The following is a 14,820-nucleotide window of genomic DNA, read 5'->3' on the forward strand; positions in this document are numbered from 1 at the left end:
GTCGCTATTATTCTATAAGGGCCGAAGCCCGCGAAGATCGAAGAAAACACCTGAAAGCCTCATTCTTCCACCACCTCACCCCCACCGAACTCCTCCTCCACCGACGGAGTCCCTGGCACCGGCACCTTTGCCTGCCGTGGAGTTAGCGCTGCGGCGCCGCAGGGGGGTGTAGGAAAGTACAACAAAGTGTCAACTTACCAATTTGCAAAGCACCTCAGTCACCTGCTCCAATTGGAGCGAGATCCTCTCCAACAAACGATTTGTCTCCGTGGCGCTTCCAACGGCGGCGCCGGCCGACCCCTTCTTCTTAGGGCCGGCCATTCTGAGGTGTTTTTCCACCTCGGAGACCCACGCTTTCGCCTCCTTCTCCAGACGGGCCTTGGGAACCTCCCCAGAACGGACGGAATCCGCCAACGCCTGGAGATCCACAACTTTGGCCCTGTACTGCTTTGGCACCTATACGCCTTGTCAGAACCGGCACGGCGCCGTTACAGAAGGAGCAGTACGTACAGGAAGGCAGGTGTCGTTGTTTTTCACGCAACGGAAACAGCGTGAATGGGCGGAGGGGCGGGTGCAAAGGATCCCCCCTTCTCGAAGCTGCTTGGCGCAGCGAAGGCAGGTAGCGGTGCCAGCCAGGCGCCGCACCGGGGTTTCCCCACAAGGAGAAAACAAAGGAACCCTGCGGACCCGACCCACAGGCACCCTGAGCAGGGCTCGGGCGCTCTGCAAGAGGGGAACTACGGACTGGACTCATTTGAGCCGCTGTCCCCGGAACCAAGCTCTCCCTGAGGTCCTCTCCGAACGACCATGCGGGGTCATACATCGCCCTGTTGATTGGCGGGGGGGGCGGTGTGACAGCGGCAGGGGGGGGAGGAGCAGAACCCCACAGCTGCTAAGGTGTCTCCGCCTCCGCCTCCAACCTGGCTCTTTTGGCCGCGACAGAGGCTGCAGCTGCACCACGTAGACGTTTTTTACCCACTAGAAAACATCAGAATAAGCCCCTAACTGTCTTCCCAAGGACGACGTTCCCATGCACTCACTATTGCAGACCAGGGGGGGGGGAGAAAAAAGAAGGACTGCGCATTCAGCAGAAGAATCACGTCGAATAAGACTCACCCATTCCTTTATGCCGCGCAGCGCGCGCGCTGCCAAAGCGGTTGGCAACCGTTGCTACACAACAAAGATAATTCCCAATCCGGTAATCTTGAGGCATCGGGACTATGCCTTTAAAGGGGAGGGCATTGTCACACCCTTGGTTGTGCCAAGGCCCCGTGACGGCTCCACACGGCCCATCGCTTCCCCTCAGATAATCCCATCTATCCCATAACGTCACGCAGGTGTCCGAACCGGTTTCCAACCACCCTATGACATCATTCGGATGCAATAGAAGAGGATCCGATTGATGAGATATGAGAATCCTGTTTCTATACGGGGTCTGGATTCCTTCTGGCAGATCAATGCAGCGCCACTGCGGAGTTGCTTCGGCTACCCTCGCTTATAGAGTGAGGGGAGGATGGCTGCCCGTTGTCTATATAGAATAGCTAGATGCTGGCTCTCTATTCCAGGAGCCAGCGATTCGTCTTTTATCTTTTGACAATAAGATACCAGAGTTACCACTGTCCTCATACAATATTCTTAGTGTGCCGAGTACCTCTGGTAGTTCAGTATTTGTATAGTATTCTACGAGTTCGCGGTTCAAGCGAGATAATCAAGCCCACCCATAAGGCTTCCCATTATATACCATCCTCCTCTGTGCCGCTGCCGAGTAGCAACCGCCTCGGCGCCGTCACATTACATTGATGTTGATATTCACTCTCAATTGATATCTAGATTGTTGAAGAAACTGAATTTGACATGAAAGAAAGTGATTAATTATTGCAATTGTCATTTATAGAACCTGCTAATCTGTCAATTTTATTTGATATAAGTTGAATTTATGATATGTATGTATGTATGTATATATAAATTTAACATTTTAGAGAAGTATGAGCATTATTTGTGTTTCAGAAGCCTTCTGAAGAGTATGAAGATGTGTTATACTGAAGAAATTTCTATATACACAGAAAGGGAGAAACAGAATTCAGATGGTAATTTTTGATAAAACTCAATTCATTGCATTTATCAAACTGCACATTTATTTTTGATCTGATATATAGTCATTCATGATAGAATTATAATATAATTTTCTGAGAGGAACCACCGCTGTCATGTCTGAAAGGCTTTACAGAAAGTAGAGAAGAATATCCTCTTAATTTATATAATGAATATATTTCAATTAACAATCTAACACTATTCTAAATACAAATTATAAATTGATTAAGAAAAGAAAGAAAAAAGAGATCAAAAGAAAAGATTGTATGAAGAGGGTTTTTATAAAAAAGAAATCAGAGTGAAAAAATATCAAAAGCTGTTTCACAGTGAAGCACAGAGCAGAAAAATATTAAAAATTACATAAAAAAATTGTTAAAAATTATATAAATGCAAAGCATGAAATAGAAGAATATTAAAAATTATATGAAAGAATTGTTAAAAATTATATGAACACAGAGCACAGAGCAGAAAAACATTGAGAGTTATATAAAATCACAATGATAAAAATGAGTGAATGCAGAAGAGGAGTTGATTGTGTAAATTAATTATTAACAAATATTAATTGATAAAATCTGTATGAATTATACTCTCAGAATTAGGTATCCCCGAACGGGCCTGGCCTGCCGTCGCGGACGCCGCCCATTGGCCCACTGGGCCCTGCCGTCACCCCTTTGGGTTTGGCGCGCCCTGACCTCGCCGCCCTGAGTTACATCATCGATGTGCGCCGGAATATCTATATAAGGTCGCTCCTCTTCCCTTTTCGCCCACACACCTTCCATCTTCCCAATTTTCCTCCTCCATCTCACCCTTCTCGTCCCGCTTTCTCCTTCTCCCTTGCCACTTATCCCTTCCCACCTTCTCAGCCCGCTGTCCCAGCAGGAAATAATCTGCCGATCTCCATTGCCGAACTCTTTCACCGTCACATTTTCCTCGCCAGAGAAAAATAATCCCTCTGCCCTTTTCAAATTTCTCAGATCTGTGCCTTCCGCTCTGTTCCGTCTTCTCGGCAGGCCATGTGAATCTGGAGGATTACAACTACGTGCATTGCGCCCGAATTCTTCATTTCCTCGCTCACCTTGTGCCGTTCCTTCGTTCCCAGACGTCTCGAACTGCGCTCCCTCGCTCTGTTACTGCTGTGGTTCATTCGCATTGCCGTCGTCCTCCTCCTTCTTCTTCCGTTCGAACTGCCATTCAGCGCATGCGCATCATGCCATCGACCAATGGCAAAAATCCCTCACGACGGCGGAGTTCGAGATTGCCTTCATCCGACACCCCTGTGGCGTAGCGAGATTACGAGGAATGCGGCTGTACGCTAGGAGGTGACTGGGAGAGGTCTGGACGTAGAATGCCGCCTTCAATGACTGGACCTCCGGCTGATTTCGATGGTCGCATTGGCCGTTCTGCAGTTGTCGACCGTGTATCCCTTGTATTCAGGCATGGTTTTCCAGCTTCGCGCTGTGGGCCATCGCCAGGCCAACGATTTTATTCATTGGTGAACCGGGCGCTGAGGTGACTCCAGCTGGTGAAGCGAGCTGGGGGCGCAGCGGTCGTGTGACAGTGAGGTGGAGCTTCTTGTATGATCCAAAGGCGTCCGAGCCACCGCATGTATCCATCATGTCCCATCCATTCGTCGTCGACTCTACGAACCCATGACCATCTGCGTTCATATCCATGGATACCCAGGATCGAAATGACACGCGGTCTCGCTGGGCATCTCTCTGGGTTTGTGGTCCCCGGCGAACTTCTGATGCTCCGTGGCTCTGGACCGATCGACGGTGTGGTTCAGAGGAACCCAGGCTCGACGGCTTGCATTGTCATGCGTTTCATTGCAATTGATTCCCGCTGAGCGGGCGGTTGGCTCCCTGGCCAGACTGCGGAGGTGAGGTTTTCCAAGGATGCTGGGTCTAACTACGAAGTGGGGTGGGGACGGCCGTTCGCCACACTCTGCCAGCGGCTGGGCTGGTTGTCGCTCTATAAAATGGCCAGGTGTTTCCCCCAGAGGCAATGTTTGCAGATCGAGAATCACATCTTCCCGAACCCCAAATCCCACGGAAAAGCACGCACACACGCCCGTACAGAGCAAAGAATGCCCGCAGTCACCATGAACAATGTCCAATTCTACCGACCACCAAATCTCCTGAATCCCCATAAACCACAGAACCCGAGCCTTGCTACAATCCCCACACCTCCCAATCCCCCAGCACAGAGACCCTTTCCCACCGCCGACATTTCCTCTTCCCTATCCCACCCCTCACAACAGCTCGGACACTCTTTCCCCCGTCGCCTGTCTCCATCTGCTCCATCTCCCATCTTTCATGCAAGTCAACACTCCCAGTCGCCCGACAATCCACAAAATGATTTTGACAGGATTCTGGAGCAGATCTCGTCGGATGACGGGACTCAACCGCTTGACAGGAGCCGGAGAAATATCACCAACCATGCCGCAGTCCCCTGCAGATCGGATCTTCGTGATTCTTCCAGTGGCTGCCGTGATATACCAGTAAAGGCGGATATAGCTGCGGAAAGCGTCCCTGAATTTGGGCTTCACACATGCCAGGCAGGTGAAAGTAGAGGTCCGTCTCCAGGCTCACTCAGATATGTTCTACCGATCTGCTAACTTCAGCCCCATCTCAGATGACCCAATTGTTGTAGATGACTCGATGGTGATTAGCCACGATGATGAGCAGAGAGGCGAGTCTGCAGATACGCCGACTTATCCATCAATGCTGTTTGTCCGCGAGACGTCCACGAATCGAGGTGGCGAGCTGGATGGGATGGCTAGGGTTAGCAGAGCCTCGCTGGCATTACGAGAAGTTTCAGGTAAGCGTCCTTCAATTCCCGTCCCGCGGTCTCCCACTGACCCTCAACAGAAACCCCTCTCATTACCGCAGACGAAGTGACCACTTCCGCTGGACCCCACACCGGTGTCTCTCCACGCCCACGGAGTCGACCCCTAATCCCGGTTGACCACGTCGGTGCGGCTCGGAAGAGGTGGCGGGTCAAAAAGGTACTGGATTCCCGGATCCGCATGCGAGGGGGCAAGGCAACTCTGGAGTACCGTGTTGCATGGATGCCTACATGGCAACCGCGGAGTGATATGATCCCGGGCTGCGAGGAGTTGGTCAAAGAATTCCACATGGAGTGGAAGGACAAACGGCCTTCGCCGACCGCTCTGGCGGGTCACAGGCATTTCAGCCAGAAAACGGGATCACGCAGGGGCGGTGGACGCGGAATCGCGAAGTCAATTGGTTAGAATCTCTGTGTAACGTGTTCAATTTTGGCTCAATTTTGGTTCTGATTTGTTCCGTACTTTGCCCGTCTTGTTTGCTTGTTTGCTTTGGTTTCTCTCGTTTGATGTTGTTTGCTTCTCATATTTTATTCTGGCCCAGGAGCACCATTGATACCGCCTATCACATCTCAGCTCAGTGTCTACCTTGCCTACAGCTCTGGTATGGTATTTTCTTTTTTTTTGTCCTGTTTCTTTGTTTGTCTCTGGTTTGTTTGTTTCTTCCCTCCCATTTCTTTGTCACTCTACTTTGGGTTTTCTTCGATTCATTTTAATCCGTATATTTGTTTCCAGCCCTGGAGAGGAGTATGTGTATACCTCTCCGACTCCGGATATTTATATTTATACTCTTAGACCATCATAAATCATACTCGGCAAATCAATCTCAAATTTGTATCTCAACAGAAACACTGTTGCTATCCAGAAACCCACCTGACTTGCAACAGGAGATTAAAGCATAATCCGCCGCAATGCCGAATGCCAACCATGACATGCGAAGACCCTCAGCAACATCCTCAGACATCAAGGGCGCGGAGAATAGTGTTCACTCAAAAGAAATCATGGAGACACATAGCCAGGTGCTCGAAATGATGGAAATACTCAAGGGAATGTCTGCGATACTCGAGACGATTGAAACAGAGGACCAGGAACAATATGATCCTGATCTACAGGCTTCTGAGAAAGGGGATCGCGATGCGGCGCGTAACATTTCGTTACCGGTGAGCATTTATTTCCATATCCAGTGAGCTTTATTGCTGACCGCCCAGCCCGTCACGTCGAAAATGAGGATAATGAATGCGAGGGGTGGGGAGAGTCGGATAATCGGAGTGTCTCTGTCCATGCCAAGTTGTTGAGATTGTTGGTTCATACTGTGCTGTGGTTGTTATCCGCCCGCGTGGCCTATGTGCTTTCTTTGTGTAGGATTCTAATATAGAACCAGCTATTCCCTTGTGGGTGCCATCCTCATGTGGTCCATCGGTCTTGTGGGTGGTACTCCCTTGCGGTGCTCATTGGATATAGTCGATATGGTTATTCTTGTGCTGGCACTTTCCCACAAGGTGCATGTGCAACAAGAAGCTCCTAGAGTTTTAGTGTTGATCAAAGGTAGTGATTGTGCATCCAAGTGCTCCCTAGCCACAAAGTAGTCCTGCTCTACAACTGCTGGCAAAAATCTGTACACCAAAAAGGGCCGCCATCACAGATAAGTTGTGGAAGCGCAACAGAAACTACAGGTATCAGCGAGGCTCCTGAAAGGAGATCTGGTTGCCCAGGGGCCAGCACTGCAGGTGTTATCAAGGGAAATAAGAGTAGACTGCTCGAGGCTAATGTGCCGTAACTTGAACAGTGTGCACTTTCTTCTTGCCTCTGGCGGAAACTTGGCAATCAGCTCAGCAAGAATCCTGGTTGCATCCCTTCTGGTGGTCCCTTGAACAATTCATCCCAGCATTGTAGGTACGCACCTCGACCTGCCAAACGCAGTAAGGAATCGGACGTATTTCAGAGGGATTTTTTTCCGGCCTCGCCCAGTGCCAAGATGACGAATCTCAGTGTATTGGTGCTGTGTAATGTTAATCGGTGATTGCGGTGCCCCCAGCTTAGCGCCTGAGCTTCAAACGAGACGAAATCCAGTTTGGTGTCAGCCCAGTGGGCGCTGAAACCCAAGCTGACCCCGCGATTCTGGGGCACAAGCATCGACTTCCCACCCATCCCCACTCTCCCATTTATCATAGGGATGGACAGGATGGCAGAACCTATAAGCCTCGCTTCCGGACTACTGACTTTGACTGCCTTTGCCTTTAAGTCTAGCATCACGCTTTATGAGACCATCAAGCGTTTTCAGTCTCATCCTAAAACTGTACGCGACCTTCTTGAGGAGCTTGAGGAATTGGGTGAGGTTCTAAGCCCACTCACGGACACGGTCAATGCCAATGTAGACCTCTCTGCTCTTAAACTTCCCTTACTACGCTGCGGAAATGCCTGCAAAGAATTTAAAGAGGAAATTATGAAATGTTCATCGCGGTCCGATTGTCGTCGGACGAGCTTTCGAGACTGGGCCAAGTTAAGGTACATGGGTGACGACATCAACTGTTTCACACAAGCACTGGCTGGTCTTGTGCATAGGCACACGGCCGGTTGACTAATAACCGGGTCAGTCGCAGATCCGCTCTCAATGCTGAAATCCTTGAAAGATACAAAGACCTCGTAAAGAACGCGAAGGCTGATCTCGAGGCTTGGTGGCATAAGAGAGTTGGAATGATTTGCGCTCGCGCTCTAGTGACATCAGTCCCGCTCGCCTTGAAAGCCTCTAAAAGCATACAACCACGTGAAACTGATGCCCCTCTCTCTGGTGATCATGCGCCTTCACTTCTGTCGAGAAATATTCTGGAAATACTTGACTGTACACGGATTTCTATTTTGCACTTGTGTAAATGGTCCTTGAGGGTTTGTTGAGTAGTTACATGTTTGACGTGAAGAGATATATTTGCCCGATTCATCACACTCAAGATTTGATTTTGGCGATTGCATCATCATATGCCTTGATAACAGGATTATATAAACGCTTCGGATCTTGCGGGGTGCCAACGATAATTCCTCTGTCCCCGTACTGGAAAAGAATGTCTCGTATAGCTCTGCAAAGCGGTTTAGCAAACACAAATGCTGGAGGAAACTCAGTCAAAATATCCTCAAGCCCATCTGCACCCATATCGGTTCGCTTGATTCTTGCGATTTTTTTATAAGTTCCATTATACCACTCCTTCAGCATACTGTCTTTCGGTGGAGAAAAATCATTCGTTAAGATGTGCTCAAATTCACCTTGATTGAGGTTTTTCTCATGACTTTCCGTGCACCATTTGTTTAGCATACTATCGTCTGACCAGGCCCGTAACTGATATAACTTCTGCAATTGCATTAATTTTTCCCAACCGTGGCGGGCGCACTGCCAGATAAGCACGTAGAAAAAAGACTCAAGATCATGCCGATAGGTATGGTCGATATTCAGCAGCACCTCGATTGCCATGAACTCCATTGTGCCAGTCTGGTGCCGCGCGCCGCTTCGCCCACTTCCAACTTCTTTGGCAAGATCCAGATCGATCAGCATGCCAGAGTAGCCATCCGCCTTGTCTGGATCGGTGATTATTATGTTGTTCTCCGAAATATCCCGATGAAGAATGTTTCCATCCAGGTAAAGAGATCGATGCGCCTTTATTGCATCGCGAAGTGCCTTGAGCAGCTCCAAGGGTGATTCGTACTTGTAGATCGGCCGGCCAGCTGGCGATATCACTAGACAGCGGAGGACACGGTTGTCATACAGTTCCTCGCCATTTCTGTCGAAGAGGCTCGGTTTGTGCGCTGACTGAATGGAGAAAGCTAGTTCGTTCTCCTCCTGGGCGTCCCTTGATGGTTGATTGATGGAACGCGATCGTTTGGACACCTGCATCCCCTTATCCGGGGATCTGCGTTTCCTGGAAGATGACTTTCGGCGGATATCTAAGCGGCGCGGCTCGATGAGCGGCTGAGATTGATGAAATGAGGAGGCTGCGCTGGGGGGTGCGCTTTTGAAGTGGTGGCGCTTGTCGAACGTCAGACCGCAGCGCATGTCGGCGATGCTGGTGATGGTACCGTGACCGATGATCCTTGCGACTCCTTGGACATTCTTTTGACATGCTAGCTTGAGGAGTTCCACCTCCGGCCGCCGCTTGTCCGACACCCACGAGAATTTAGCTACGCCTTGTCCATCGTTTGTGAGAAAACACGTGGTCCCGCGACACACGATGGCACGTTGAAAGGAAAGTATTTCACCCAGCCGCAGCACTTTTCCGTCTAAGGTTCCAGGCCCTTTGATGGTTATTGATTTGTTGCTGTCTTCATCCCTAGCAATAAAACTATCCAGTCCTAGTTCCTCATCACTCATCATGGTGTAGCCAACAAGCACCTGAAAGAACCGTCTTGAGTCCTCGTAGACGTCGATGATGCCGGAGCTATAGGGACCCGAACGGTCGAACACCCACGCCTCCATCTTGGTCCCGCAGACGGCGAACGCGTGGATGAACCGCCGGGTGGGCTGGGCGGTAAAGACCTCGCGCACGTAGCGGCTCATCTGAAGCAGAGTGTCCTTGGTCTTGATCTCCTCCGTGGATTTTTTGAGCTCGCCAACTACCAGGATGTCTCTCCAGTCGTGTTTGTTTCGCGAGGGGGTACCACCCCTAGCTCGCAAAAGAAGGTCGACTTGCCGTTCTGCCTTCGAACCAGTAAGATCCGCTTTGCTCGCCGTGGTGTAGTAGATGCCGCGTGATTCCAAGAGAAGGTCTTCTTGAAGACGAAACCACCAGGTGAGGACATTGTTCTGTGTAGGAGGATCGGGAAACTGGGCCCAATTACCGTCGCTGGTTGGGGCCAGCACGCGTCGACAGATGGCATCTGCTTTGCGGCTCCAGTTCTTCTCCTCAAAATATTTCTCAAAGAAGCCCTCGACGTTTCGAAATGTGCAGCCATGTATCTCCTCGAAGATTCTTGGATTCACCAACTCAAGTGTCTGCTCGGAACCTTTCTGCGATGACGAGGTGGATTTGACTGGGGTGCCGTCAAAGAATGGGGGGACGCTCGCCGGAGGAGTTGTTCGTCGAGGGAGGGTGTCAATGAGGGTAAATACAGCTTTCCAGACATCGAAGTTCCAGGGTTCGGCATTCTGGGATTCAGTGGGAGGCCTTTGAATAACCAGGTGCACCAGCGGATGGTAGTCGTCGTACCTGAAGCTTCCTTTTGCCTTTTGGAGGCGCTCGAATAATTGTGCTAGATCAGACGCCATATTTCCATCATTTATCCGCGACGGAAGGCTGTAGGCTGCACCCTCTCCCTGTAACGTATAGACAAGTTTTGAAATCACATTTTGAAACAGTTGGTCAAGGCTATCAACGGCCCCATCGTAGGAAATTAGACGCGACTCATATATTCTTTCAGCTTCCTGAAGCGCGTCTCGTAAACGGTCAACTAAGTTGGTTAGAGGATGGTTCTTGATAATGATGCGATCTTCTTGTGAAAGTCCCGCCATTTTGACGGTATAAAAGACTGTTGAGTTGGTGTGAGATTAACTAGGAGCTGGTAAGGGGAGAAAAATTAGGTTGGTATGCTAATATTATGTGATGGGAAGCAAACAGGGGAACAAAAATGCAGAATTGTTAGGAAGTTATGATCTATGATACTCTGCGAGAGAATATAACTCGCTAGGAAAAGATGGTGATATATATAATCAAAGGGAGGATTATGGTCAAAGGGTTGATCCGGCTTGGCTTTGATGCACAACGCGAATGTGGGAACGGATAGAACCGCCGAGCAAGGAACCAGGCGAAGATGAATCCTACAGCGTAATTATTTGATCGCGACGGAATGGATACTCTTGCTGTGCCGCAGCTTTGGATACCACTGAAACAGCGCCGTATGCGAAGTCCTTGCGCCCAACATGGATTGGACCACCCATGGATATGGAGTAAAAAGGCAACTTGTGATGTCGGCTGAAATGATTGCTCCGTTGGTCAAATCTGCGTGAGTTAACTCGGTTTGAGCTGGCAAGGTTGCGAGGGGTGGGCACGTGATTTGCTAGGGCCTTGGGCTTAAAACATCAGCAAAGGAAAGAAAAGCAGGATACTCGAGAGCATTTCGCTTGCTCAACTTTTAATGAGAGGATAATAATCCACAAAGTCTCTGCGAAATGACGAAGGTTGTACGTCTTGGTACACCCAATTTTGATGTAAGGCAAATCCTCCGCCATAATCTTGAAGCTGCTGACAGAAGATGCTCTACCAGCTTGCGAGCAGACAGTCTGGACCGAGTTTCCCCTCGATGGTTACGATATAACCAAAGTCCCCGATGAAACTCTGATCGAACTCTTCAATACTGCGCCATTGCTCCACGACTATCAGGGAACACGTATTGTGCGCCTCTCCCGCACGTTGGTTCTCAAAGGAGGGGAGCTTGTACGACCATGTGAAGCAGAAATTATGAAGCTAGTTGAGGCAAAAACATCAATCTCGGTCCCTAAAGTTCATCGAGTTCTCAATATCAAGACACAAGACACATTTTTCGGATGCCACTGCTACTTTATCATGGATTTTATTGAAGGCGATATTATCCAGGACTGTTGGGAGGACTTAAGTCAGGCTCAGCGCGAAGATGTTGTTTCCCAGGTGGCTTCTATTTTTCTTGCTTTGCAGTCAGCTCAGGTACCCCAACAACCAGGCCCGGTAGACTGTCAATTTTGCAAGGCCAAAGGGTGCTGGTTTAGTGATATAGGAGGTGGTCCATTCAGGGATGTTACAGCAATGGAGGCTTGGTTTAACCGCAAACTTGAAATTTGCCAAAGTTTCAAGCAAGCTCCAGATACTGTTCCACTGTTCAGTTTTGATAAGTTGGTTCTTACACATCAAGATATTGCACTCCGGAATTTGATACTGGACCCCAAGGGCAAGGTTTGGCTGATTGACTGGGGTGATGCTGGGATTTATCCTGAAGGATTTGAATATGCAGCATTAGCTACAAGACGGTGGACTGCAGTATTGTTTACAGATATGTTGTTTGAACGGATCCCTAAACATCCAAAGATGGAGTGGCAATTGTCCCAAATTATGTATGCATTGACAACTGGGCAATGGATTGACTGAGGATGGGCTGTGGAATGGAAGTTTAATGCCACGATGAAGAATATTGAGTGAGGCATGACAATAATAGGATTGGACTTGGGCAGCACGTGCACCTTAGATATCTTTTGCATCAATTAAAGCAGTGCCTGCATATTGTGATGTCATTGCGCAGTGACCCAGGGCTCGTCTTCCATAGCATCTACTCATCGCGAGCCGAGCTAACTGAATCGCCTGGCCACTTGGGGGAATCATCATGATCCTGGCCATAGTTAACTTAACTTAGTGAAATTAATAGATTTCTTCGTCAAGGAGCTACCTTTCCAAATTTGTTCCACAACATCTACTTTCGTCGAGGCTGTTGCATGAAATGCGCTTCAATCTTGTATAGGACCAACATCCAAAGCTTATCCTAACCACAAATCATCTTACACGAATTTGTGCGGCTACAAATTTATTTCGTTGATCTTGCACTCGCCAAAGCCCCCTCGCCTTGCTTCCAGTATCACGGGCCTGTTACCGATTTTACCTTCTGCCATCAAAAGCTTCTCCAAGCCCATACACCACGACTAGCGGATATACGTCACTCCAGCAGTCACTGCAATACAACTTCTTCTCACCTCTGCAGAGCCTAAATGCGCTGGGTTCTCGATTGCTAAAGCAAGTCAAGTAATCTACATATGCTCAATTAAGTAGAGTCTATATTTCACCATATCCACCCGCATGCCAGAGCAAAATTATTTCCAGAATAAAAGGGTGTTCTCAAAATATATTCGGAAGTAAGATAATCCGTTCCGTTCACTTTGTTTACCATGTTTGCTCAATGTAGTTTTTCCGAATTGTAATTAAGCACCTACAGCATTGCAGGGAGATTACAATACGATTATGCCTTTAGAATGGATCCTAAAATACAAGAATTGTTGGCTGAACTTGATCAAGAAAGACGACGGCGTCAAGACGCGGAAGCTGAGGCGAGAAGCGAAAGAAGGCGACGTGAAGAAGAGCAACGACGACGTGAAGAAGAGCAACGACGACGTGAAGAAGCAGAAGCTCTGGCTTCGAGTGCGGAGTCATCAACACTGCCTCTCTTTCTACATGCCTGCCATGAATTGTTGGTCGCGATCCAGATTGTGACAGACCCTACTCGGACAACTCAAGGCGCGGTAACGAGACCGACAAATCGGAGGGTTCCATCTCGCATCACGTTGTGGGAGACATTCACTGAGGAGCAAATGAAGGTGTGGCACAAACTCGATCAGCATCCCCATTTCTTGACAGAAAAGCTCTTCCCCTCCCTACATCAGCTCGACTACGTTCGCCAACTTATCAGCCCAATTTCCTCAGAGTGGGATCTTCGGTACTATGAACGGGAAACGGTGGAAAATCAAGTGCGGGCCATAGTAGACCGAATATATGAGAATGATGAGCTTAAACGGGCATTCGGCTTGCGCGGATCGATTACCTTTGAAAGCCATGCTAACCTTGGGCTTTCAACGCGGGCGGATGATTTGAACCCGGTGATCAGCAGTCGTCCGTTGAACCCATGGTCGGGACTGAATCAAGTACCGGAAAGAGAATGGGCAAGAAGAATAAAACAAAGAAAAAAGAGACCACGGTGGTCACGGGAGGACAGGCAGATCGATTCTGCATCTATCGCCAGGATGGCGATGAGCACATCCCAGCGCTCGCTATCGAGTACAAGGCGCCCCACAAGCTCACTCGGGATGAAATCGTGGGAGGGCTGGCTCAGGACATTCATCCTTCCAAAGAAATAATTGGTAAGGAGTCAGATGATCCTGATTTCTGCTCGAAGCGGTTAGTCGCTGCCGTCATCACACAGTTGTTCTCCTACATGGTTGCCAAGGGAATCCGGTACGGCTATGTGTGCACCGGAGAAGCCTTTATCTTTCTACGCATTCTTGACGATCCGTCATCCGTCATGTGTTCCGTCTGCACTCCCAGCCTAGATGTCGAAGAAATCAATGATGACAGTCTCCATTTAACTGCCGTCGCTCAGGTACTAGCATTTACCTTAAGAGCTCTAGTGTCCCCTCCTGCCCCGCAAGAATGGTATGATGCCGTCGCGGAACTTGGTATCTGGCCGGTTGAATACTCGGATATCCTGGAGCAAACACCTCCAACCGCTCGGCAGAAGCATGCCTCACCTCTGTATCGGGGCCGACGCCCTTCCAAGCTTCCTCCTTTTCAGATGACATTACGACCCAGATGCCGGCCACACACAGATATTGTACCCCGATCAAGAAGCCCTTCCCCCCCAACGTCTCCACCTCCATCTCCGTTGTCACCATCCGCACGCCGTGGACGAACTGTAAACGCTCGAGCCCGCTCTAACCCGTATCAAAAATCTGGTAAGAAAGGGCAATCCAGCGAGGACAGCGATGCGGATTGGATAGACCATGCTGCTGAACCACCAAAGATCAAAAGCCAACCTTACTGTTCCCAGCAGTGCTTGCTGGCCCTACGAGACGATGGTCCGCTCGACGCCTCCTGCCCGAACTATCAAGCTCACCTTAAGCGACGGATCCAGCCAGCGGAGTTTCGTGCTCTTATCCAAGAACAGCTCTCCAGGGACCGTGGCCCGGATGCCAACTGTCGCCCTCTCTACAAGAAGGGAAGTTGTGGGGCAGCTTTTAAAATCCATCTTTTGTCGCATGGCTACACTCTACTCGCAAAGGGCGTCGAACGCAACAATGCACGTAAACTCGAACACGAAAACGAAGTATACCATAAGGCTTCACGATATTCAAGGCAACTACATTCCTGGTTGTCTCGGGATTGTTGTGCTTGACC

At 49.3% G+C, this 14,820-nt stretch overlaps 5 protein-coding genes across 5 annotated transcripts; 3 read left to right on the forward strand and 2 right to left on the reverse strand.

Moving 5' to 3' along the window:
* Window positions 1-59: 59 nt before the first annotated feature.
* On the reverse strand, window positions 60-1,734 carry HCAG_00476 (predicted protein; the record flags this gene model as incomplete). The annotated part of the gene is made up of 5 exons (XM_001543380.1): window positions 60-131; window positions 199-439; window positions 921-978; window positions 1,117-1,362; window positions 1,719-1,734. The coding sequence occupies 5 exons, from the start codon at window positions 1,732-1,734 to the stop codon at window positions 60-62; spliced, it is 633 nt and encodes a 210-aa protein (XP_001543430.1).
* Window positions 1,735-4,177: 2,443 nt separating this feature from the next.
* Window positions 4,178-5,344, forward strand: HCAG_00477 (predicted protein; the record flags this gene model as incomplete). The annotated part of the gene is made up of 3 exons (XM_001543381.1): window positions 4,178-4,664; window positions 4,744-4,911; window positions 4,962-5,344. 3 exons carry the CDS (start codon window positions 4,178-4,180, stop codon window positions 5,342-5,344), a joined length of 1,038 nt encoding a protein of 345 aa, XP_001543431.1.
* A 1,774-nt stretch (window positions 5,345-7,118) lies between these two features.
* HCAG_00478 (predicted protein) lies at window positions 7,119-7,514 on the forward strand (the record flags this gene model as incomplete). Its single annotated transcript, XM_001543382.1, has 1 exon — window positions 7,119-7,514. The coding sequence occupies one exon, from the start codon at window positions 7,119-7,121 to the stop codon at window positions 7,512-7,514; it is 396 nt and encodes a 131-aa protein (XP_001543432.1).
* A 363-nt stretch (window positions 7,515-7,877) lies between these two features.
* Window positions 7,878-10,427, reverse strand: HCAG_00479 (predicted protein; the record flags this gene model as incomplete). The annotated part of the gene is made up of 1 exon (XM_001543383.1): window positions 7,878-10,427. The coding sequence occupies one exon, from the start codon at window positions 10,425-10,427 to the stop codon at window positions 7,878-7,880; it is 2,550 nt and encodes an 849-aa protein (XP_001543433.1).
* Window positions 10,428-12,905: 2,478 nt separating this feature from the next.
* On the forward strand, window positions 12,906-14,818 carry HCAG_00480 (predicted protein; the record flags this gene model as incomplete). The annotated part of the gene is made up of 2 exons (XM_001543384.1): window positions 12,906-13,539; window positions 13,617-14,818. The coding sequence occupies 2 exons, from the start codon at window positions 12,906-12,908 to the stop codon at window positions 14,816-14,818; spliced, it is 1,836 nt and encodes a 611-aa protein (XP_001543434.1).
* Window positions 14,819-14,820: the final 2 nt, after the last annotated feature.

Source organism: Histoplasma capsulatum, genomic scaffold (assembly GCF_000149585.1).
Source record: "Histoplasma capsulatum NAm1 scaffold_1 genomic scaffold, whole genome shotgun sequence".
Lineage (NCBI taxonomy): Eukaryota > Fungi > Ascomycota > Eurotiomycetes > Onygenales > Ajellomycetaceae > Histoplasma > Histoplasma mississippiense.